Source organism: Chaetodon auriga, chromosome 18 (genome assembly GCF_051107435.1).
Source record: "Chaetodon auriga isolate fChaAug3 chromosome 18, fChaAug3.hap1, whole genome shotgun sequence".
Classification (NCBI taxonomy): Eukaryota; Metazoa; Chordata; class Actinopteri; order Chaetodontiformes; family Chaetodontidae; genus Chaetodon; species Chaetodon auriga.
Window position 1 is genome coordinate 11,931,765 of NC_135091.1, and position 25,819 is coordinate 11,957,583.

The 25,819-nt window shown below is 42.9% G+C and overlaps 2 protein-coding genes and 1 long non-coding RNA gene across 7 annotated transcripts in view; all 3 read right to left on the reverse strand.

The window, feature by feature from the left end:
- Window positions 1–10,989, reverse strand: part of itsn2a (intersectin 2a) — a 33,368-nt gene extending 22,379 nt beyond the window's left edge. For 4 of the 5 annotated variants that reach the window (XM_076755697.1, XM_076755698.1, XM_076755696.1 and 1 more), the window contains exons 1-3: window positions 10,893–10,981; window positions 4,636–4,707; window positions 113–205 (exon numbers count right to left, since the gene is read on the reverse strand). In XM_076755697.1, the coding sequence (XP_076611812.1) occupies window positions 113–205; window positions 4,636–4,642 (100 nt within the window). In that variant the 5' untranslated portion in view covers window positions 4,643–4,707; window positions 10,893–10,981. Of the gene's footprint in view, window positions 1–112; window positions 206–4,635; window positions 4,708–10,892 lie in introns of all 5 variants that reach the window. The other variant, XM_076755694.1, reaches the window with a different exon arrangement.
- A 1,761-nt stretch (window positions 10,990–12,750) lies between these two features.
- Window positions 12,751–19,416, reverse strand: LOC143336781 (uncharacterized). Its single transcript, XR_013078552.1, has 3 exons — window positions 19,274–19,416; window positions 17,873–17,989; window positions 12,751–17,613 (listed from the first exon to the last, which is right to left on the reverse strand). It is a non-coding gene; the product is annotated as an uncharacterized LOC143336781 (long non-coding RNA).
- Window positions 19,417–19,788: 372 nt separating this feature from the next.
- Window positions 19,789–25,724, reverse strand: ddx1 (DEAD (Asp-Glu-Ala-Asp) box helicase 1). The gene is made up of 26 exons (XM_076756759.1): window positions 25,671–25,724; window positions 25,497–25,548; window positions 25,296–25,359; window positions 25,179–25,208; window positions 24,973–25,069; window positions 24,720–24,767; window positions 24,548–24,631; window positions 24,306–24,389; window positions 24,123–24,199; window positions 23,955–24,027; window positions 23,769–23,845; window positions 23,565–23,679; window positions 23,327–23,465; window positions 23,120–23,180; window positions 22,894–22,992; window positions 22,720–22,809; window positions 22,443–22,631; window positions 22,258–22,309; window positions 22,025–22,171; window positions 21,781–21,872; window positions 21,622–21,694; window positions 21,334–21,406; window positions 21,207–21,249; window positions 21,020–21,115; window positions 20,686–20,806; window positions 19,789–20,464 (listed from the first exon to the last, which is right to left on the reverse strand). Exons 1-26 carry the CDS (start codon window positions 25,684–25,686, stop codon window positions 20,334–20,336), a joined length of 2,223 nt encoding a protein of 740 aa, XP_076612874.1. The 5' UTR covers window positions 25,687–25,724; the 3' UTR covers window positions 19,789–20,333.
- Window positions 25,725–25,819: the final 95 nt, after the last annotated feature.

Genomic DNA, 25,819 nt, shown 5'->3' on the forward strand with positions numbered 1-25,819 from the left:
AGACAAAAGTCACTCAGAGAGACGGACATTTGATACGGCTGAACTACTGGTGACATTTCTAGGTGTTCTGCATAAACAAGTACTTGACCTGTTTGTTGTGACAACGGCCTACCTGAGACATAGCCGAGGACGGGGGCGAGGCTGTCGAACTGTTTGTCGTGTTTCCCCCTCTCCTCTGGAGTGATGGCCCACACGCTGGCTCCGCCTGGACAAAACCAAGAGGCAATCCTGACTTTTGAAGTTCTTGTAAACCACAATGAAACAGGGTTTTGAGATGGTCTTGCCCCATAAAGCTAATGTAAATCCTGTTCCAACTGTCCCAACTTCCAAACTGGTAAACACAAACAGACCCTGCTTTTTATAATACCAGGTACGTTCTGGTGCCCCAAACTTTCATAACTGTGACAATTTCTTCGGAAGAAACATGCTACAGTTTATAGAAGACTAAAGCTTTGCAATTCCAAACCACAACGTTTGGACGATGCTCCTCTTGTCAACACAACAAACACAAACTGAAAGTCCCCGAAGCAGAAATGCTCATCCAGAATTCAGCGTTGAGTATCTTTTTAAGCTTCACCATCCAAAAAGTCTGCATAATTTCCGTCGCAAATGAGATCTCCCCCTCCGATGAAACCACTCTTAACCAACTCGCGACAATGATTAATGTATAAAAATTGTCCAGTCAGCCTTTTTTTCCACTCGTCTCCACTCTTGCATATCTCAAGGTAAGTTCAGGGCTGGTCATGAATTTAACATGAAGTTAAATATGCTGTGTGAGGGATATGAAACCCAATTCTTACTCAATTTCATAAGACGTCTTTAATGGAGGGGGATGAAAGATTATCATGGGAGCTGATCATCAATTAATCATGAGGGAATCCATGAAATTAACCAAATCATAGCACAATTGGGGTGCACTTCACTTCCTTTTCAATGAGCTCTGAAGCCATTTTGAAGAGATGGATCGACTGTCTGGACATTGTGCACAGATGGAGCTCTCCATATGGCTGTGACTGAATGACAGAGATGTGACAGATACTGAATCCAGGCAGAGGAGATGGAGAAGGAGACTTAAGTGTCAAACTACTTTATCAGCTGTGATCTGCGTTCAGACAGTTGGAATGAGTTCAAACAGCCAATGCTTCAGCTGTAAAGTTAACGTTTGCGACGCTACAGATGGAAGTCAGCTGGGGGAAAAACAGCTCTTCTGCAGCTCACTTCCCTAAAACAGCTCATCTTCCACTGCTCGCCGGCGACAGACGGGTCTCCCCGAAGCTCGAGGCTGTTACTACAGCGATCACAGCGGTACAGACCTCAAACACAATGTTCACACAGACTTTTCACAACAGTGATGGTGTAAATTGAAGACAACATGCTGAGTTTTGCTGAGAATTTGTCCTTCACCTACAATCATCAGGAGCTCATCGCTAGCTTTTCATGTCAGCATGGACAACAATGCCATTACCGGTGGAGAGTAAGAAAATGATAGCTTTAATATAGTGCTGTAATATTGTTAATGGGCAAAATACAATTGTGCTCCTCTGGGTGTATGTCATTACAGACCTGGTATCCAGGGTGCAATTTATTTACCAGCTTCAGGAAATACCACCCTGCCCATGATGGAACTTCCTCCCCTACACTAACCCAAACACCACCACTGAGTGCACATACACACACGCACACACACATCCCTCAGGAATAACACAAAGCTACAGCACAGCAGTCCCTTTCCTGCAGCCTGAAGATTTCACGTGAAAACTACATATAATCACAACCTGCCAGTTGTTGCCTCACTGTGAGAAGTCTGTTTGTTAGCAAACACTCCTTGAGCTGGTTTCAATATCTAAACAAACCACCGCTGCAACACCTGTTCAGGTATACGCTTTTTCCCTGACAAAGCTGATGTGAGTAGCTTGCAGCGGCCGACCTACTTTTTGGCTTTGTCAGCAAATTGCAGCCACGAAGAGAGGAGAAAGTAATTAATCTCGCGCAGAGATGTGAGTATTCTCCAAGCCGTCTCGTTGGCTTTGACAGACCTCATTTAGAAGCTATTGTAAGTGAGAAAGGGAGGCGATATTTAGCACAGTGCCACTGGGACATGTGGCTAGCATGGCCGCATCCACAGGCCTGTCAGTGTGTGTACAGTATCAGCGAGGGCTGAGCGCTCTGTGAATAAGTGGGGCACTGCAAAGCTTCTTACACAGCAAAGGCAGAATCCATAGAGGTCTTCTGTGGCTTGACTCTTGTGTTGGAAATAAACGGCCCCTCAACGTGAGACCAGATGAAGAATTTTACAATTTGTAGCAAAGTTCACTATAGTGACTCTTTTAGGCGGTTGGTTTCAATAGTTTTGAAAAATGGACTGCAACTGGCCTGTCCTCTTTACCATTTACATCAATGACATGGTCTCTTCATTGAGTGGCTGTCAAGTCCATCTTTATGCTGATGACACTGTTGTGTATTGCTGATTCTGCAGCCATTGAGAACTTGCAGATATCCTTTAAAGTTCTACAAGACGCTCCGATCAATCTTAAACTGGTACTTAATGCAAATAAAACAAACTTCATGCTTTTTACTAGAGAAAGAGATACTGTGTGTATGTTCACTACAAATGGATTACACATTGACCGAGTTACTGAATATCTTGGCATCTGGCTTCTTTTATAGAAACAGAACCTGCTTTTCCCCCAGTTTTGGATAATGGGGATGTCATTTATAGAAATCCTGCTCCTTCTACTCTTAAACCACTAGACATGGTGTATCAGTCTGCCTTTGGATTTACAACTGGTGAGAGCTGTGGTGCTCAGCATTGTATCCTGCATGGTGAGGTGGGTTGGTCTTAAGGTTAAACATTGTCATTTCTTTTTTAATCTATAAAGCCCTTGTTGGAAAGCTACCAACACATATCTCAGTGATGCTGGATTGGAACTTTGGACCCTTTCTTACTTGCTCGATTGACTTCAGGTCCTGTGGACAATATAAACCTGTGATCAAGACTTCCTGAGTCAGTGAGTAAGCAAATTTCCCCAAATGTTGAACTGTTTGTAAGCGTAGCTTCTGCTGCCTTTTGCAAACCAGCATTCTTGTCTCTCATTTTTCTTTTTTACCCCCAAGGTTCTATTGACGTTTTGGTTTTTACTTGACTAGAGAAAAATATCCACATGAAAAAAGATACCTAACATGAATCCATCCTGTCATTCCTGCACAGAAATGGAGAACACAAACTCAGCGAATACACAAGAGCCCTTCAGCCAATACTGATAGCACACAGTCCATCCACAGGAAAAAAAAAACCTGCAGTGTCCTCTCATGGAATAGCTTCCACAGCAACGACGCCTGTGCAGAATTTAAACCAACTGTACCACAGTTCACCTCCTCAGCAGCTGCGACGCAAGGAGCCTCTGCCTTGTGTGGTTTTACTTCCCTTTGTCAGCCTTTGTGCTGCTGTCTGGGTGCTGCACAGCCCTTAGATGACGCTGGAGTCAAACCTCCCGACACCCAGCGCCGGTCTTCTGGGGGAAACCACATCACTGCTTTCATAACTATTTACATATCAAACGCTTTACCTAGGGAGGACAAGTTGATGTTTCAGATAGGTACAGTGGATCAACAGTCTCTGCACGCTGCAGCATTTCAGTCAACACACACACTCCTCTCATTCTCTGGGAGTGTTGCACATTGTCCACCTGTTCACAGACAAATTGCTTTCCAATTGCCTCATTTTAGATTGACTGCGTCCACAAGAGTGCAATAATGCAACGAGCTAAGCCTCCCATGCAATATGTTTCCATGGTGCAGCCCATCATATACTGATGCTGTGTGTGTCTGAATTGTTTTCTCCCAGTGTCGATCTACTGGGTGGGATTAAAGCAGGGAGTGTAGTTGTGGGGTTTGGCATTTTGTTAAACTGCAGAATTAGTCATGTGGACAAGATGCACTTGTCAAGCACAAACACACACACTTTCTCTGAGGCTTTTTCTCATAGATGCCCTTAAGGAGCAGCAACTACTGTTCTATGATCAAAGGCTGGAAACAAGAGGATTAAGACGCGTGTACACACACACACACTGTGGAGCAATTCTGTCCACACCAAGGACAAAAGAGATGCATCATTCCCAAGACTGAGCACAACAGAAACAGAGGCAGTCTCTAACACAAAGACACACACCAAAACAGCTCATGATTTGCAGAAAATGCATTAAAAATGATTATTTCTTCAAGCCCTTTTTGTTTATACAACATATAACTGCCAATAATTTCTTTAAAAAATGTCATGGGATCAAAGATGGGTTTAGTTTAAGTCTGATTCTTCACTCCGACGGCAGATCAATATCCCAGTCAAACATCAAACATAATTACAGACTGACACAAATGCACCTTTCACTCTGGACAGGAAGGCGACCACAGGAAAAGATTAAAGTTTAAAGAGGCGGGGACAACACAACTGCTGCTTATTGCTCAACTCTACGTCTCTGTTTATGCTTTTTTTTTTTTTTTTTTTTAAACTTTCTTCTTATTGGTTTATTCCTTTAAAGTTAATTTCCCCCCTCGCCATCCTCCCCCAAGTGCATATTCACTCCGCACGGACAAACACAGCACTCACGTACAAGCACATACAAGACAAAGTGTTCTTACCATTCATGGCTGCAGGTGGAGTGCACGGACAGAGAGGGAAGTCCTCTGCTCAGATGGCTAGCTCTCAGACATCTGCAAGGAAACAGAGAGTCAGACAGAAAGATGTGAGTGTGACTGCGTGTGTGTCACGGACCGGCGGGTGTGCAACGCGAGCATGCGTGTGCGACTGAGGAAGAGAATCGAAAGGATGTCAGTGCGTGCAAGAGGAGGAAAGAAATCTCATCGCCTTGGTCACAATGCAAGGAGAGCACAGCGAACAGCTAGCACGGTGAGGGATGACAGAGCGAGGGGGAGGCAGAGGAGGGGAGATAAAGAGAGGGGAGCGGGACAAAATGACGAGGGGGGGGGGGGGCAGAGTACAGACAATGCCAACAGGGAGAAGAAGGAGGCAAGAGGACGACAGACAGTTGAGGGACACCGTGGAGGGGAAAATGATGGTGGTCTGGGAGGAAGGGAGCATTTATCACTGTCTGCTCTCACATCACAGATGGCGGCTCGAGCCAGCAGTCTTTTGTAAATCTTGGTCTATCTTTACTTCTCCAGTGTTAACATGTCTGTCATCCAACTTCATGTGCAATTACCATTAAATCAGGCGCTTGGCACTTATTGGGAATATGAATATTGCTCTTCATAGGAATTTCTCTCATTTAGAATATACATTTATGTCTTATTAGAAATATTTGCCTTAGGAATGCACGTATTTTCCATATTAGGAATATAAATGTCTGTTTTCTAATAAACAGAAATATTTATTATCGGGAATTTGTCTTGGGGATATAAATATTTGGGATGTACCAATATTTGTCATAAATAAATGTGTCATATGACAAGAATATGTTAAAAACGTACATCTGCAGCACACAAACCACATGCAAAGTAAAGGCTTAAGGATGTGTTGAGTGCAGTCTGCATCCACTGCTGCTGGCAGGCAGGCAGGCAGGCAGGCAGGGAGGCCGGCCCACCAGATGAGATTCTGCTGTGGGATCTCTGGCAGAGTCCCAGGAGGGACAGGGGGCAGATGAGCCCATGCAGGTACTACTCTTTGATTGGAAAATGAGCCCTGTGTGAATGTGCTTTCATTTTTTAGAGCCCTGCCACATAGAAATCCTCTGCAGGTAGGGTGCCATGTCTACTCCTTTGTTTCCTGTCCTCCCCATTAGTCTTAATCCTCCTCCTTTGCTGTTGTTGAATCATTTTTCAGTCAAATCTTTCCGGTGATTCACTGCTCTTATCAACATATGACATGCATGTGATATTGTATCCCTATTTGTGCTCTTCAAATTGAAAATGCATCTGTCCTTATTGAGGCAGTTTTCCTCATTTTTCACCCTCAGCTGAGCTTCCTGTTCCTGCGGTTCCTCACTCCATTATTACAGCAACTCTGTCAGTCCTGTTCTTTACATTCTACCGGCCTCTCCATCCAGACCTACGCCTTTATTTCCTCTTTTTTCATCTCTCTATCTGTCTGTATAGAAGTCTACAGCTAACAAGCAAGGTTTCTCCTCAGCTGTGATTCCTGTCAGGTCTACGCAATCTCCTCTCTGCTTTCTCCAAATCATTCCTTCACACTTTTTACCTCACTTCACTCTCCACTCTATCTTTTCCATTTCAGCTCCCCTATCTCTTATTCATCCCTCAGTCGAACATGCATCCCCTCTTATATGACTCTCAACCAATTTCTTTCATCCCTTCCTCTCCCTCTCCTCTTGTTATAATATGGCTCCATCACTGGCCTGCCTCTTTTCGTGTGAATTCCTGGAGGGGAGACTGTGGTTGTTGTAGTATAAATCATTCTCTGCACATGCCGACACTGCCAATTACTTAAGAGCAATGAACCGCTCACTGTGCTGTATGCCTCTGCATGCACTTGAATAGATACGCTAGTGCGTGTGTGCAAGCTTGCGCACACACACACACACACACACACACACACACACACACACACACACACACACACACAACGTGACCAATAAACACACATGCACAAGCAAACAATAGTTGCATTCCTGGTCCAAAACCAGAAATTCATGAAGGAAAATACAACTACAAATATACAGACAACACAAAGGAAGCAGTTAAAAAGTTAACTGTGTGCTGTCCTGTTCAAGTGTCACTGCATCATGAATTGGTTCAGACAGTGTATCTGCCCATAGTTCTTTGTATGTACTGGCACTACTAGCTAGCAATGTGCTAACTATACAGAGGATGTTATCACTTTGGCATGTGATCAGAGAAACATGAATAAAAAATGTGTGTGTGATACAACCTTTTTTTGATTCAGTGATGCACAAATCTTCACTTACTAAATGCTTACAAGACTAAGTTTGAAATACACTCATACGTAAACTATCCTTTATAGTATTATATAACACAAAATCATGTGTGTGTGTGTGTTTGCCTTACACTCCCTTACGCAAACACTTTGTATGAAGGCATTTAGCAGACTCATCCGCCCTCATACACAAACACTTTCAAACCCTGAGGTGTGTCTGTGGTTTAAGCACAAGATACTATCTGCTATTGGCTGTGTTCGAGAGTCTTCTCTGTTCAAACATGGTCACATCCTGGACAAAAAACCAACACAGAATCAACACAAGGCGCAAAGGACACCCTCTACGTCAACACCGACTGCACCTTCGGAGGCACAGAACAGAACATTTCACTCAATTTGCTCGCACGTCCTTAATGTTTCTGAAACGCTTTGAAGGCTGAAGCACTTGTGGAATGCATACATTCATTTGATTTGCCTCGCCATCCCTGTTGATGCGACCGATGTTATGTTGCAGAGAGATATTGGAAACACGTTATCTCACAGTATGGACGGTACTGGAAAGTACTCTCGTCCCCGTGTTCATGTATTATTTCATATCTTATTTCCAGATGATGCGGGTGGACAGGACAAAGACGAGCGATCAGAGCAGTGAGGAGGGCTGGCAGACTTTGTTAATCTCAACTCTGGGCACATCACTACTGAAGAACAACTCCGCAATACGGACACTGAGCTGGGAGCCGCTGGCATGAGGCCCTTCAATCTACCGAGGGTATTCTCACGTTATTGCAGTAGCGGTGTGTATTCTCCCACTCAGTTACAAACAGACTGCAGACACAACACCTACATGCCCTTCTTATTTCTGGTAAGTTTAATGATGCCTCTCCGTCTTCCACTCTGCCCACATTCACTCAGCATGTTACAAGCTGCACCAGAAACAATAAAATACTGGATATATCTTATACCAACACCAAGTGGGAGGCCTACATCTCATCACCTCCCCTCGCCTTGGAAGATGTGTTCACAACCTGGCACTGGCAGCCACCTGTCACTTGCACAGTGAAGAGATGGTCCAACCAGACTGAGGAGGCTTTGAAGTGCTGTTATGATGTAACTGTGTGGGAAGTACTTGATGATGCTCATGGGGAGGACACTCACGGTCACGCACACTGTGTAACAGACTATATCAACTTGTGTGTGGAAGAATGCTGTATCCAGAAGAAGGCCTTTTGGTCAGGAGACAAAGAGGAGCTGAAGAATGTGCAGAGGGAGCTGAGGAGGAGGATCAGGGAGGGAAAAAAAAAACAATTCCAAGAGGTAGTTGGAGGAGCAGTTGGAGCAGAATTACATCAGTGGAGTCTGGAGATGCCTTAAAACCATCTCTGGACCCTGACTCCCACTCTCATATCAACAGCTACAGGCCAATGGCACTGACATCACACCTAATGAAGACTCTGTCCGTGCAGCATGGGACGTAGAGGACGGTCATCTTCACCTTCTGTACTGCACACCTCATGCACAAATCAGCTAACTGCCACCTGCAAAGGTTTGCTGACATCTCCGCAGTTGTTGGCCCCATCACAGATTGCGATGACAAGGAATACAAAGAACTGTGCTAGCTAGCGAGCTAGCAACTAGCTTTTTTCAAAACTTCAATCTGTTATCAAATGACAGAAGTCCTGTGCTTAGATTACAGGATTAGAAGGAAAGGCTGAGGCCAGGCAGTAACAGGAGTACCATGAGTACTCTGCTGTGTGCACTGAGAACGTGAAGGTGACAGGTTACATACACAATGCATTGAGGCCGGGTGGGTCAATAGGGATTCACAGTCAATTTTTGCCTTGGGGCCCTCTAACAGGTTATTCTGGCCATGCACACGATGACAACGGAGCCATTTTAATGACAAATGAAAAAGGCTGGCAAACATTGAGCTAAGATCATTTTGTCAACATACTAGTCCAAGGTCAGCAATGAACTTCCACACTCATGCTTTCGTTTGTTTAAGATGGGGATTACGAATAGGCTTAAAATAGTGTACCTTCTCTCAATTACTATTCCATTAATTTTCCACCTCTTATGTGTTTCTATGTTGCAGTGGCAACAGCCAAAGACAAACAGCCCCAGACATCTTTCTCCCTCCAGCCCTGATGGCGTATTGATGCTTTAAAATGCTGAAATGTAGCACTTTAAAAGTTTCTGATTAGTGAAACAGTGTGAGACAGTTTAAGGGCCAGCAGTCCGCTGAACCACTGCACTGAGGCAGAAAACGAATCAAAGAACCTTTGACTCCGGGCTGCATGCTGATTGACACCTGTGTGCGCTGCACCGGCCCGGTCGGATGTGCGTATCAATGCGTCGGCCTGTGTGCGCGAGTGTGCCCGACACACACTCCTCACACAGAGGGAGACCCTGTTCTAGCAGACACAGCCCAGGAAGCTGTGCTGAGCCCGAGGAAGAAAGCCGCCTGTGTGTGCGTATGTTGTGTGTATGTGCTTGTGTTTTCTGCCTATTCGCATGAGCACAGAAACAGATACAAAGACATCCACACACCTTTCTCTGCTGGGCTGCAGGTGAAAATCAGGGACGCTTCCACCAGAAGAATCAGTCTTATGTTCATCCTTTTGATACATTTGTGGGTCAGCTTGAACAAGAATTCACCAAAGCCTCTTTCACTTTTCCTTTACACTGCTCACCCCCGGCACTCAGCAGCATGTCCTCCCTCTGCTTCTTACTTATACTGTACATCTCTGGCTCCAGATTTTTCCCTCTTGATGTTAAGAATACACAGGATTCACGCCACTGTCGCTGTCCCTGACCCTGACAGTCCACCAGCTTCCACATTTAACACTGACTGTATGTTTGTAAGCCTTTATGAGCATGTGTGCGTTACGTAATGCGTTCTTTCTTGGCAGGTGTATGTGCAACAGCCCCTGCAGGGATGAGGCCAGATGTCATAGAAACTGCAGTTCAGATGGACTTTGCCACTTCAGCAAAGAACGCATCCCCTTTCCTGTTTTCCCTGAGAGCAGCAGAACACAAACATACGCACAAAATGCAATCTCTATAATTAGCCTGTACTGCAGTGAATGAGCACGAGCTTGGAAAAGCTGCTAAACTTGCCACAATCATCTGATAGTAGAATGGGAAACAACAGCGATGGAATACAATCTGGATATCTGATAAGACCTTTAAAGCTTGTGTTGTATTTTGCATGCCGCAAAAAGATACGGGTTTAAATTTAACTCACCTGCAAGACAAAAAAGGAAAAATTACAGCCATCATAAACAAAATGATATAATACTACAAATTACATTAAGGTCACTGCCTGGCTTAAGCAATGCCACCACAGACACTCACTTATTTAAACAATAAAGCCATCCTTATTGGCTATTTGAGGCAGGTTAGGACAAAAAAAAAAAAAAAAAAAAAGGAAACGTATTTCCAGCATTCATCATCACACCATACATTCAGATCACTGTCACTGACAATGAACCATCTTGACAAGAGGCAGTTTATAGCCCTTATTTTGGAAATTTAAAAGAAATGCATCTTTAAATGTAAGTTAGGTTACGCTGAAATGCATTTAAGCATATTTTTGTAATGAATATAACGTTTGACAAGCCGTTTTTTTTTTTAACCATATGGTGTTTTTTTTCCATCTAAAACGCAGACAAAAGGCTTTCTCTCTGGGTTTACAGACAGCTGTCAGAAATGCACAAGATTTTTTTTTTTTTGTCTATCCTAAAAATCTACTACAGATCTGCTGTCGCGTCGTGAGAAACCACGTTGTTAGTACGCTACCTGCCTCGCCTTTTAAAACTGGGATTTAATAGAGGACAGCCCTATTTACCTGCCGAGAAAAGGTGCAAAAAAAAGAAAAAAGAAAAAAAAGAAACACACACACAACAAGGTCAACAGCGTCAGTGTCCATTCAGTGTTAGAGTCTGATTCGTTCTGTTCAGCATTAAAATGTTTTCTGCTCTTTTACCTGTTGCGGCAGAACTGCGGCGGTGATCCGACATCCAGGCTGGGAAACGATTCTGCTGAAGAGGGAGGAACCGATACAGCAGCCGGGGCGTGTGACTGGAAATGGACGTCTCCACGCTGTCAAGTCACATGGAGTTACACAGAGGACGTCCGGGCACGTTTTTCAAAGTAAAACTCCCCGCAGATCATACCATCGCAACTTAATCCGCATATCCTTTTTTAACACACATAAGGATCTTCATTTTCCAATATGCTCCAGTAATATAGAGAAAGTCATTATGTTTGTTTACTCCTGAAAGGAATTTTACACTGGTAATTTCCCAGTTCTATTATTTACTGTGGAAAGGTAAGTGTTTTTATTATTCATCATTCCTTCTTTTTGTTTAATTTTGGCTATTTCTATGTCTCATTTCTTATAATTAATCAAATTACATTTATCTTGCTTAAAACATATGCTCTAAGATCTCAGCTTGACTTCACTTATAAAATAAAAAAGCATGTGCACATATTAAATTATGTTTGCTTTATGCAATCGATTGTCTCAGTATGTATTATACCTTTTACCTTCCTAGGTTTATAATGTGAAGACAAATTTTAAAAAATGTAAAAGCAATTCTTCATCTTCAGTCGTCAGTTGCATATATAACACGAAAATGGGAGACTAATTCAGCCTCAGCACGGCAGGACAGTCGACTACCTGCTGAAATGTGCCTGACTACACTGTTATGCAGGAAAATTATATATTTGTCCAGATGACTTGACTGGATCTTACCAAAAACTTGCCATTCAGAGTTTCCATTTGAATCACTTTAGCATAGAACATTAAAGGCATGACTCACTCACCTTGACTCCAACCAGGTCTTGGCAGGCAGTTGGACAAGTCAAAGCCAAATTAAGGTAAGTGGTCCTCTCTCCAGAACCAAATGGGGGGATTGAATCTAGTCCAGCTCCCCCTCTGAGGACCCGAGGCCAAGGGTTGGAAGCTTGTAGAGTTGGAGTTAGAGTGAGGAGGCTCTGCAGTAAGTAGCCTCTCTGTTGCTGTTGGACCTGATGTGTGCTTCATGCACACTAATTCCTGAGATGCACGTGTGTAATGGAAGGGCTGAAGTTGTACATTATTTTCTCACTGAATTTGCTGTTTCCCACCAAGGAAACAAGAGGAAAGATGCTGGTGAGGAGCACCCCCAATAGCCCACTTTCAGTATTACATCTAAAAGTGAACTGTCAAAACCTCATTGACCCTGCAGATTAGATGATACTACAAGTTGTGAGTAGAAAACACACAAGAAGACAGGATGCCATAAAAACTTTATATAGAGCACACTAATCTTTATCTCTTCACATCACAGGTTCAAGAAATGGCCACTGTTCTTGTCATCTGCAAAATATTTCCTTTTTTTAACGTGAGCAACACTTTTTCGCTTTGAAAAGTAAACAAAACATAAAAATAGAAATCACTATGAACGAGGTCAGAAAAGGCACTCAAATACAAATCAAGAAAACAATTTACCTATTTACATGGCAGGTTCAAGAAATGTGCAGTGTTTTTGTAAGTTCCAAAAGATTTCCATTTTCTTTGGAAGTAAGGATTTTTCCTTTTGAAAAACAAAACGTAAAAATAGAACCAAATGAATGATTTCAGAAAAGGAACTAATTTCAAAAGATGGAACATAAGAAGGGAGAACAAGCCTTTGAATAAGAGTCCAGATTGTTTTAAATGATGAAAATAAAATAACCTCTCCACCAGTTAAGGTTCAGTTTCAACAAATCCTCAAACTCTTACAAAGCTGAGAATTTACTGACAAAAAGCTAACCATGGAAGAAAAAGAAACTCAGTAAAAGAAGCTTCAATTATTTTTGAGTTTGGCCAACAGAACTTTATTAATCATCTCGGGCTTTAAACCCACTCCTCCTCCCAGCTTTTTAAAGTATTCATTCCTGCAACAGCAAAATAAGTCAACAACCACGTTCTCCCTCAACACAAAATAACTTTTCATAATAATGAAGGCATCTAATAGCATCAGTTTAGCGTAAAACACACTGACCTCTTGTGTCAGCTACAACGTAATGGATCTCACTCCCGTTTGTTGCCCGCTTCACCTTCAGAGTATGACACGACTCCATGAAGATATGAGTCAGCTGGCATATTTTCTTGCTCTTCTTTGACCTAAGCACTCTCATTGCCCTGTTCTATGGTTATGATGGAGTATCCGAGGGATGCTTCAGTTTTGATGTTACTTGCAGTGTTTGAACATATGGCGATCACATGTCCTTCAGATCCTGGAGGTTCATCCACGATGTAATACCGGCCCTCGTTTTCTGATTCTGTTTTGATGCTGTTTTCAGAGTTTGAACACACGGTATAACCCAGGAATCCAACAGGTCCACCAGGGACTAAATGCTCGCCATACCCAATGTTTGACTCCGTTTTAACATCATCATGTGGGTGATATTTCTCCTCAGGGTCCGGTTCTGGTTCCATATCCCCATAATGTGGATCAATCTCCTCCTCTTTGATCTGTATGTGTCCCTGGAGAGGACTGACAGAGCAAACGCTCCCATTCATCTCCACATTCATTGTCCAAAGATCTCTTGGGAAGGTTGTGTCCTCGTCATGGGACCAAGATTCCTTGTTACTTTTAACACGACTGACAAAAACAATGCAGTTGACGCCTGTGCGGTATCTCACTTGGTGCACAAAACGACCCTCGTTCCATTTCTTCTCCGGCTCCTGTTGGAAGGACTTTCTACATTCCATTTTTTGCCTCTTCTCTAGAAACATTTGTGAATGATTGCGACCAAACATGACTGGCAATTCGAAGACCTTGTCAGGTCTGGCTTGTTTTCTACGGTAACTCTTCGCTGTGGATTGCACTTTGGACGCAACAGCAATGGAAAATTCCCAGCGCCTGTTATGTTTTGTGCTAAGATCAAAGTTATAATCGAGGATGTCAAACACAGTGCCTGGGAAATAGTGTCCTATTTTCTGACTTGCAAATTTATGGATCTCTGCAACTACAGCCGTGGTCAACAGTTTCAAGTCCAGTTTTTCTTTGTGTCCTGATTTTGAAGTCACATCCAAATCCAAACCTATCTCCGTGCAGTTGGGATAAAGGTGTCCTATACCACGAAGATTTGTCTTTGATTTTTTGACAGTTCGATATTTACTCATTGATGTGTCTTTCTCCTTTCCTTGCAGTGCCAGCTTTCTTTTTTTGATGATGTCCTTCCATTCACTCCTTTCCGTGGCAGATGTTTGTTTAAGTTTACTTGCACATCCAGTTTGTTTGGGAGGAAATGGCTGAATAGCAAAAACTTCATCGAACCACCCAAGCGAGCCATCATTGTTTGACGCCGCTCTTCTGAACACCTGCTCATGATGCAGGTCTTGGATCTGCATGCCAATGTTGAAGTTGTGTTCAAGGACATCATTAATGACCTTATTTTTTGTTCCACACAACTTTTTGGCAAATTTTAACACTTCATTCATAATCGCACATGTCAATACATTCCTGTCAAGCTTATCTTTTGGTCTGTCTTTGTCCACACACAGACTCAAACCTATTTTCTTGCAGCAAGGATAAGTGTCCATTATTGTTTCCTCTATTGTTGGGGAGGAAGAGGATGGATCCTTTGCAGATTTCTGTGCTGTGCAGTTTGCATCAGCAGAGACCGAGTCAGTCATGGTATGTGGGCGAGGAAGATGCATGTGACCAGTGTCAGACTCATCCTGCTGAAGCTTTTGATTTCGGTCTTGATAGCATTTGGGGCAGTATGTAATTTTCGTACACGTAGGTTCCTCTATGCACCTCTCATCAAGGAGTTCAAAAGGCCTTTTCAACCGATAAGTGCTGTGTCTTTTATATGTATTCATTGCAACAATTTTCTCCAATGTTTGTTTGGCAAAGGCACTGCGAGACAGCTCACTGTCAAAACTGAGATGAAAATTATACTCTAGTATCTCTGTGATGAAATACATTCGAGCAGATAGTAGGGCTGTGGCAAACGTGTTCAATTCAACCATGATGCCATTGGTCAGTAATTTGGGGTCAAGATTTTGTTTTACTCCAGATCCTACATTGAAATCAATGCCTAGTTTCTGGCATCTGGAGTATGAATAAAGTGGGCAATGGTCTTGATGAGGCATTGAGAGGATGTGCTTAATGTGATTTGCCCGCAATTTCCACAGCTTTAAGCTGAGCTCATTTTTGTGGTCATTGTTAGCAGAACTGTCTACATTTTGGTCTGTGACTGCAGCCTGGGAGGAACCAGCATTGAAATTTGGGTTGTCCTGGCAATCCATTTTATCCTTTGTTGAGCCATCTTTTCCTGTGCGCTTTTTTGTCTTGTAGGCTTTTATACAGGTTGATAGATTTCTGGTCTGCATTGCAGCAGGAATTCGTGCAACAATACTCCTGGCAAGGTCAGAATCTCCACTTTGCAGATCAAAGTCAAAGTTGTGTTGAAGGATGTCGAGACAGATCTGCTCAAATGTTCCACACAGCTTTTCTGCAAAGTCTGTCACTTCAGTCATTACTCCATTGGTCAGTTTGTTGATCTCCAGTTTTTTGTTTGGTTGACTATTGCTTACATGAAGCTTTAAACCTATTTCCTCACATAAAGGATAAAGATCCACAGTCTCGCAGGAAATATGTTTTTCAGTTTCAGCATGTGAATCAGGAGCAAAGCCACACATTCTTGATGCACTGCTGAGTTCAGGAATTACATTGTCCACACTCTGATTTGCCATGTTTGTTGATGTCTTTTGACCAGGAAGTTCAAAAACCTCCTTTGAGAATTTGACTACGTCTTCACAACTTCTCAGGTGTCTTATTCTGTTCATAATTTCACATGTGAAAATATCCCTCTGGTGCTGACTCTGCAGGGCAAGGTCAAAGTTGTATTCAAGAATCTCCATGATGAAATACTGCTGGGATGAATTAATTGCTAAGGCAAATTTTGCAATTTCGAGCAGAAGAGGGTTCGTCAAGGAGTCAACACTGATGTTTTGCTTTGGGCCAAATCCAACATTGTATTTAAGGCCGGCTTTCTTGGACCTGATGAATGGACCAAACTCTCTGTTTAGAGCAGAAAGAATTTGTTCTACGCGGTTAGCACGCAACTTCCACATGTTGTTTTGCGTTCCCATTTCCTCTTGCTCCAGATCACATTCCTTTAGTGCATTTCTTGCAGTTTGTGTTTGCTCATCACCTCCCAGAAGTCCTTTTTTATCAAGCTGACTTGCAAATGGTGATTTCACATTTGAGCTGAGAGCTGGCAAACTGGATGAGACATCAGAGGTGGTGAGGAAAGTCTCATGATTACCCAGACAACATGATTCTGATTCTGTAGGGATGTCAGAGTGTGTTGGATTTTCTGAGTGATCCTGATTTCCAGCATTTCCTGAATCTGTGACTTTGTCTGACTCGAGATCAGAATCTCCGAGAGGACAAGTATAGTCATGGTCATCCTCTGCTTTTCCACGGGTGGTCAAATTAGTGCCATGAGAAAATGTGTTTGTCTCCAAGTGTTCAGACTGTCCTTTCCTGTATCTTTTGCTGATCCGTTCACTTACTGTTAAACAAGTCCTCTTTTCCTGTTTATTTTTTAAATCAGACTGCCTTCTTTTTGTAACTTCCTTCAATTGGTATTCCGGGGCTCCCAATGCTGATCCTCTGTGTCTCGTGAAGGAGTTTGTTTGGAAGGAAAATGGCTCATTTTTAAACCGTGCGGTTGTTTTGCCACCAGTGGCACCAAGTTGCTTTCTCCTTTTCAGCAGGTGTGATATCTTGAACCAAACTCGATTTTTCACCTGTTGACTTTTGAGATCAAGTTCAAAATTATGCTCCAACACATCCAGAATGATACGGCTGTAGGATGCAGTCAGGACTTTAGTGAAGTGCACTAGTTCTAGCATGACGCCCTTTGTGAGCAAACCTGGATCTAGACTTTGTTTTGAGCCGATGTCAAGCTTCAGACCAATTTCTTCACAAGAAGGGAATGAAGGGGGAACGACATCCTTCAGTTCTTGTGTTGATTCTGCTCCCGAACACATAAATTCATCCTCATGCTCACTGTCATCAGTACTTGCTCCATCCATCTCTTCTAAAAGGCATTCTGTCTCTGTGCATTTTTGGGTTGTTGCTTGTAAACTCTTGAATTTGTCTTCATGTTTGCTGTCATCAGTACCATCCATCTCCACTGCGACACCTTCAGCCTTATGCTCTGTGGATGCCATGTTCAGTCCATTGTTGCTGTAGCTGGTACATTCTGGCTTAGCTGATGAGTCAAAGAGAGTAAAAGCTTCATGTTTATCTTCAGGAGGTTTTCTGATCAGGTCTTTGACTTTGTGCAGAATTCGAGCAGTAAAAGCGACACGCTGTTGCTCACTTTCAAGTCCAAGATCGAAATTGTTCTCGAGAATGTTTGTGATAAAATGCCTTTTACTCTTGTTTACCGTTTTAGCAAAGTCACAGATCTCAAGTATGACACCATTTGTCAATAACTGTAAATCCAGTTTCTTCTGTGTGTTCGATGCTACATTGAAATCCAATCCTATTTTATTGCTGTGATGAAATGGTTCTGCACATCTGGAATATTCCATTACACGCATAACGCGCCATTGCCACACTGTGCTGGAATCCATCTGTTTTTTGTCCTTGAGACTGCAGGTGTCCCTGTTGTCCATCTTTTGTGATTCTATTCTTCTATGACTTCCTTTTCTGTATTTAGTTCAGGAGAAAAAAAAGAAATAAATGATAGACTCTATTTCTCTGCCAATAGTCATGTACAATCTAAATTCATTAATTACTGTATTTCATTAGATTAAACCAAATTTACATTCATTGCCTCTAAAATGTCGCCGTGTCTCTTTTTTGTCATTAACTAAATACCTTTGGGTTTTTGGACCATCACTTTGGGTCCCTGGTTACTTGACATGGGCATCTGCCAACATTTCTTTAGATGGAACATGCTACATACCTTGCAGAACATGTTTTAGCTTAGGTAAGAGTTCCTCCAACATGTCTGGCCCAAACTGTGCATTTGCATCCTAGTGACACATCCTGCAATCGTTGATGGGATGGTTCTGGGACAGTCCTGAATGAAACAAAGTTTTAATGTTTGTTAATTCAAACATGCACGGCACGCACAGCACTCCAAAAAGAATACATTACTCTCCTTTTCCACCTAACATCAATATTACATGCCCATGCACTGACCTGCTCTCGCTGCATCTGGGCCGATAAATGCCATTTTCCATTTATTATTCATTTATTACACAAGTAGATACCACTACTGTTCAGTGGAGCGACATGTCAGTGCGGCTGCCATATTGGTACAGGGAAACCATGCCTTGAAATGCAGTGAAGCCCTGCAGTCAGCATCCTGTTGCTCACACTTTCTCAGCCAAAACAGTGACATGACATTCAAGAAACTGAGTGTTAAAATGAACACTTAAGGCTGGAAAATAAATTCTGTCATGCTCCTATAATGTAGATGGACCACTGACTTCCTTGTGGTTTGCAAATCACCCCATCATCCAAAACCACAATGCAACCAAAGCCAGACCAACGCCGTGTGGCCAAGCACAGAGCATGGAGCATTTTCATAATCACCCTCTCAGTCCATTGTCTCTCTTGCCAGGAGCAAGAGAGACAATTCAATCACAATTCAAGCATAATGTGCGGCTGATGTGTACACACCTTCAATTTAGGCATTCATAAGGAAACTAAATAAAATCAAGTGCTGAATTTATGTGCCCTTTTTTGTTTTAAAAAAATACCATAAAGTTTCATGACTATAATGCAGGATGCTCACAGCATTTCACTTTCAACTATAAATTTAATTCTGACCAACTAATTGTGGGAACTAGTCAACGCTCTCCCATGCAAAGCAATGGTTGCCTGGTGGCGATTTTAGGATTCACTGTGTGAATGTCCCAATGTGAAGACTAAGTGGACAGTGTTCACAGTGGTGAGACAGCCCACCACAGGTATGGATAAAACATGACCTAATAGTGAATCTATAGTATAGTACAGTGCTGCAGCGGTTGGTCCATTGGAGGGAAGAGCTAATGAAGGCTTTGCATGCTCTGTTGCAGTGGAGGTGAACTTCTTTCTGCCTCAACATATCCACCTTTAATGTTACAAAACAAACACTTTCTCTGCAGCCATGAAGCAGGAAACACATCATTAGATTCCACTGCAGCTTCATAACACAAACATAACCCTTTTGTTGGTGTATATTTCATGCACAGACACATATTAAACATGGTTGGGCACACACATGGGCGGAAGGAGAGACGAGTCTGGCCACGGGTTTCTTCTCGAGAAAAGCACAAACAAATGATCGAAACAGGACGAAACACACGAGTGCACGTACCTAATGTGGGCTGAACGATCACACAGGAGTTCTTCTCACTTGGTAACACGACGCACGGTTGCACAAACAGTGTCTTTATATATAAGTCGAGGCTTAAAATCTCTCAATTGTGCGAGAAACAAAGCAGCGCCTTCACAGGAAGTGACAAATCGGTGCGCTGGGACTTCAGAATAAAAGTGTCAAAGATCGTCGCTGAGGAAAACAGGATTTCATGAATTCCAGTAGAATTACAGGATTGTATCAGTTCTACATTTGTTTTTTCACAACTAGTTTGATCGTGTAACTCTTTATATATTCTTGAAACAAATCAAAAGCAGAGCTGCCAAATTATCAGCAACATTTCTTCATGAAACCATTTCCTTGCTTCCTGTTTCTGCAAAACAAACTGGAATTCTTACAGCACTAAATAATGAGCTTTACAAAAAAAAAAAAAGAAAGAAAAAAGAAAAAGCATTTATGATTAAAAACATTTTTTCTTTCTTTCAGAGGAGTAAATAGAGTAAAAAAAGACAAACTGAGCAGGCTACTACAGTTTATTGAAGAAAAAACATTAAGTCACTTAAATACATTGACTTTTGAGCCAACTGATTTATGGAAACACAACATTTCATTTTGCTCTATCAATCAGAAAACAAAACAAAACAAAAAAAATCAGCAACTTAGGTTTTGCATTAGATGCCGAGGATTATATTCTGTAGCATTCTTGTAAACATTACAGTGGAGTCCCTCAAAATAAGTCTCAACGGGCTTTTTCATGCTGAGTGTTGACATGGTTTCAACTTCCAATGTATAAACTCTAAGCCTTATTTTCAGATGAGAAATCACAAAACTAAACAGAAATCAGGAGTCCAGTTATCCTCTGGATGCAGACTATAGGGAAGTCCGGCATACCCAGTGAAACGATGGCATTTTGACATCTTTTACTATCATTTCATGTCAATTATTCATGACTTATGATTACATGTTTATGTCTGGGTGGAACTGTTCGTACAGTGTGTGAAGATGCTTTATTTTCTTTATTCTGTATCACCAGCCCACTGTTATGTTAGCTGTGCTGCATTCAGAAGGCTCTGAAAAGCTGGTTTGGCAAGTATCCCAGATGGAGGAAAGAACTTTGGGCTTCCCTCTCGAGGCTCGACAGCTCCTGCACCGTCGGGGCCAGAACGTCCACGTGACCCTTGTAGTTACCACCTAGTCAAGAGCAACAAGTTTGCTGGTCAAGCTCAACATAAAAGCAGTGAATATAATACATGTGTTTCGCCAAGCTACCAGTCTAAAAAGGCTATAATACCTCATAGCAATCCATAGATATTTCACCTTATAGATTGGTTAGTATTCCTAAAGCCACTGACAGTAGTGTGGCTAAAAACGCACACCACGCTTGTGTACAGTCATCACTCAACTACACATACCTCCCAATGCCCTGCGCTGGCCATAGGTGACCTTTCCATCAAAGTCATCCACAGGTACCTTGATGTCTGGCTCACACTGAGTGATGGTGCACTTTAGATGCTCCTCAATTTCTGACAAGAGCTGCGATCAGAGGAAAGCCAAGAGGAACATGAGTCGCACGAGAGTTCATGATGGGCCAGGCAGACTTGATAAATGTGTGTGCGTGTTTGAGCTATAAACTGCGTCTAAGAAGAATTTCAGAATAAACTCACATCCCCCCACCCATTACTTTGCATTGGAATCAGCAAATGTTACTTGCTGCCTCGACTTGATCAAGCCTGTATCTGCGTTCACCTCTTTCTCGTTGTACCAGATGGTGCAACCTCCGTCCTCCTTCAGCCTGGTGTTGTAGCAGCCCCTGCCTCGGTTCGGGCAAACGTGGTACCACACCTGCACATATGGAAAGATTTACTGCCACCAATTTTCAAAAACTATGTGCAATTAAAATCAATTGTGAGTGCATTTCTATCACACACTGTACCTTCTCCTTATCCATAGCAACCAAGGAGATGGCCAATCCCATTCTGCAAGTTTAAAGGAAAGGAGAGGATTTTATATATGATAGAATCACATGATTACAAAAAATGTTAAAGAAGGTCTGTGCTCACCTCTCGGCTCTTCCAACTCGGCCGATACGATGGACGTAGTTCTGCTTCTCGTCTGGCAGTGTGACGTTAATCACTGGAGAAAAAAAATTAAAAAGGATGAAAGTTGTGAGAGCTAATGAAAGACATTGAACTAGAACAAAGCAAAATATTCTTATGTGATGAACACCCTGAGATAAGACTGTTGGTGGAGCTAATTCTGATTAATGACATTTGTGTTGGCTTCATACAGCTGTTTTTATACACGTGAATGGAAACGATTCCAACAATGATGCAAAATATTATCTTCACCATAAGGAACTCCGTGGATGTCAATCCCTCTGGCGGCGACATCTGTGCAGATCAAGAGCCTCACTTCTTTTCTCTGGGAACACAAGAAGGTCTTCAAACACCGACACACTTGCTGCACTTCGTAAATCATTAGCATCATTAAGTTGCCGTCGTTTTTACCTTGAATCGCTCCAAGTTGTTTTTCCGCTCGTTGGGCTTCCGATCACCGTGGAGACAAACACAGGAAAATTGGTGGTTTTTACTGTCTGGGCCTTAAGAAAAGAGGCGAACACTGAGGCAGGATTCTGAATTTGTTGTGTTAACAAACACACATTATGTCATCATTCCTTCATGTGTGTCTATGCGAAGGGATGCTTCAGTGATGGCTGAAAAGTTAAATATCAGCGGTGCCAACGCCTCCTACCTCCTCCTTGCTGAATGAAGTACTGCTCCATGTTGTCACAGTCAATCTTGGTGCGACAGAAGATTATGGCCTGGTCCATCTTGTGCTCTTTGATGGCCCTCACCGTGTACTCGCCCTTCAGCACCTTGATGGCCTCTGACCACATTTCTGAAATGCATACAAGCACATTTTTACGACAGAGTCCACTTAATCGTGAGGGAAAATGCTAATAGAATTGACACATCTGCTCTTACCTGCAGAATTGGCTCCTGGTCTGGTGTTGTCTTTGGCATGGACTTCATCCGTCTTTCCAAAGCAAAACAGATCAAAAGGAGAAAAACTTTGTCAAATTATTTGAAGATACAACATACAAGCTTAGGTGTTGAATCCTCCAAAACGCTTCAATAAGTGTGTCCTTGACCCAACGTGACGGACTCACCCGGATGTGGTTCTTGCCTAGACGCTCCCAGAGGCGATCGCTTTTAGGATTGACCGGGACGACCACGTGGTGGACAGTCTCGGGGACAGAGTCCTCCCCCTTCAGGTCCACCCACGTGGGAAAGTGCATGATGCGCTCAGACAACTTCTTTACGTCAAACGAATGCAGCGTGGCTGAACAAACAATCACCTGGAAAAGAGGACATCGATCGACGTGCTTCAGCTGATACCTGCGAATCACCTTCAGGTGAGAAAACACAGCGTGCGGTCCCATTTACCTGCAGTCTCTTGCCGTCAGACGTCACCTGAGGGATTTGTCTGTGGATCCTGTTGATAAAGTCTGTGTAGCCTGCGGACAGCAGACCATCCTGAGGGACACAGGCAAATGTGTAAGTGACTTCAGGGATTGTTGTGGTCTGTAAATCCATTATTAAAATATGTGCTGTACATACACACTCATCCATGACTAGAAAGCGGACTTGGGACAGACTGAGTTTCCCAGTGGATATGAGATCGTCCAGTCTGCCGGGTGTCCCCACCACAATGTCAATCTAATTATAAGACGAGACAAAAAAGGGGAACAAGGCAAAGGGAGATGAAGAACAAAAAATGCTGTCTGTTACTTTAAAGCCATTTCAACTATTCAAGGTTTGTTTCGAGGTACTAAATGTTACGTACCCCCTGTTCCAGAGCAGCCAGCTGCTCTTTGGCAGCCACACCACCAATCACCAGCAGTTCCCTGTGGTCAGAAAGATAAATGTGCTGAATAAGCAATATTTAGCATTAAGCACTGGCTCCATCTGCTGGTATAAACAGGAATTACAGCTCAAACCTTATGGTATTTGTGACAATCAATATTGATAGCATGTCAGGTGTCAGTCATACCGGAGTTTGGGGTTTTCCACATATTTCTTAAATTGCTTGACATTGTTGAGGGTTTGTTCGGCCAATTCTTTCGACGGCTCGATGATCAGAGCTTTGGGTGCGGTGGATGAGGCTTTCACCTGGGTCACTTTGGCACTGCCTGTGCGCACACAGAGCAGAGACAACTGTTCAACGCTGGGATATACAGACACCAGTGACATGGCTTTTCAGTCTCGCTACACCCGACATGAAGTTGCACCTGTCTGAGAAGATTTGACTTGGTGACCCTCTGGCGCCTGGTCCAGGGCAACAAACCCACTCTTAGGGGCATGTTTAAAGTCTTCTCCTCCAAAGTTGAACTTCAGCTCTGCATTCTGTCAGACACATAAGGAAACGGGCAAATTTGTATGACGTGAATCCGGCACTTGTCGGTTTGTTTTGTTCTACTTTTACAAGGTGATACCTTGAGCACACAGGAGGCAAAGAAGGGCTGATTTCTCAGGGGTTGAGGGATCTCAAAAGCCAAACCCAAGTCATTACCTGGAAGATGAAACCAGAGAGAAAGGAGAAAAAAACTAAGCCATTTACCATCAACTGGAGATGTCCTGCATAACCATGATCATAAGAACCATAACTACTGAGGCAGCACCATTTTTAGAGAAGAAGATCTGGCCCTTGTCTAGATCCAGGTAGCATCCAATGGTGTCATGCATAGTGAACTCCTGCAAAGAGGGAAGACAACACAGAGAAGATGTGTTTCAAAGTATCCTCTCAATTGTTTACAAATCTAAATAACATTTTCATCCTTCATTGTTACCTCTCCGTAGCTGTCAAACTGCTTGTTGTTGGATTTCTTTCCAGTTCCACCAAAACCAAAACCATACTTATCAGTTCCTGCAAAGTGAAAAAAAAAAAGAGTTTGGGATTGAATTACTGTTCTGTTGAGTGAGTTTATGCTGGCTGTTGTATGTTCTGCTGACTGAAGAGCAGAGGAGCATACCCAAGTCCAGTGCTGCCTGACTGGTGGACCAGCCAATGCGACACAGACCCTGGTCATGGCAGGTCACCTCATAGTAGTACTTCCCTAGACAAAGAACAGGAAACAGGTGTAAAGACATAAAAGGCGCTTTGCTTTTTGTCTATCAAAGATGGTTCACTGTGAGATGCATGTGTGCGGTCTTGAAATTAGACCTGCTTTAACTCTCAGGCATTTTGAGAGTGCAGTACTTGTGTGTTACACACCTTTGGAGACACCTTTTGTGGAGCGACAGCCATGCCACTCTTTAAACTCCCTGCTCTGGCAGCACAGTCCATCTGGGCCAATGGCTGCACAGGTAAAAACAAAAAGTGACGATGAGGAGAGGGGATGAAGAACAAAGCATTTGACACCACATGCTTATGTTTCTCCTCTTACCAAAAGCTGGACTGCGGTCGTAGGGATTCATCTGCCAATTGTTGAAAACTGAGCAAAACAAAGAAACAAAGCAGGTTAAACATCTGAAGAGCACCGACCACTGCTTTCATAATTTCTATTATAATGGATTATCAATTAAGATGCTGGCCTGGTTGTGTATATTAGACCAGAGCGGTCTGTGCAATGTTGTGAACTTGTTTTAGCTGTATATCAAACACAGACTGCAATCAAGTAAGAATTAAAATGGTCTCACTTGTTCCTCCAGTCTTGACGGAGGCTCTGCCCTTCTTGCCCTCCTGCTGATCCTTCAGGGTCTCATACACGATCTGGATCACCGGGATGCTGAAGGCCTGAGGATGACAAGTATTACACTTTAGCATATTTTCGCATCTTTAAAAGCTAATGTCATAAAATGAAGTGAAGCTGTTCTTCAAAATTGTGCGGCTGTCAAGCACTTACCCCCGTTTTGCCACTACCAGTTTCTGCCGCCTTACAAAAAAGAAGAAAATGAGATGTAAAACTCGCATTTAGCAAATTTTGTGTCCGAGATAAACAGATGCAAAGAGGTAGATTTACCATAAGCACATCTCCTCCTCCTAGAATAAGGGGAATAGACTCTGCCTGGATGTCAGTGGGCAGCCTGAAATCCAGTGAGTGAACTGTTAGGCTTACAGCAACGGGTAACACAACAATAAAGACAAATGTCACAAAATAACCATGATTTAGCAGGACTGATGAGCCCGTCACGCAAGCAGCAGACTTTGTAAAAGGACTTACAGCCAGTCCAGCTCTTCCACAGCCTGCGCGATTTCAGGCATAACACCCATCTCTATCGGACAAAAGACACATGTCATGATTCAGTATGTTCACGTAGCTTTTAAAAGCTGTTTGGTGTGGAAGTAAAATATGACTGCAATGTTTATATGGTAACATTTATTGAAAAATTCTTACCAGAAAACGCTGCCATGATTGCTACTACGACAGCAACCCAACCGGATGTGTAACGTGCTCAGAATTTTCGCCTCGGTGCAGCTCGTTCGGCGGACTGGCCTTATGTCATTGGTTCCGGGCACTAAAATAACTCTGAAAAGTTAGAAAAT

Coding starts and splice junctions, on each gene's coding strand:
- ddx1 (XM_076756759.1), bottom strand. Junction 24,390..24,547: donor CACAAAAGGTGTCTCCAAAG/GTGTGTAACACA, acceptor TTCTTTGTCTAG/GGAAGTACTACTATGAGGTG. Junction 21,407..21,621: donor CATCCACGGAGTTCCTTATG/GTGAAGATAATA, acceptor TTTTTTCTCCAG/TGATTAACGTCACACTGCCA.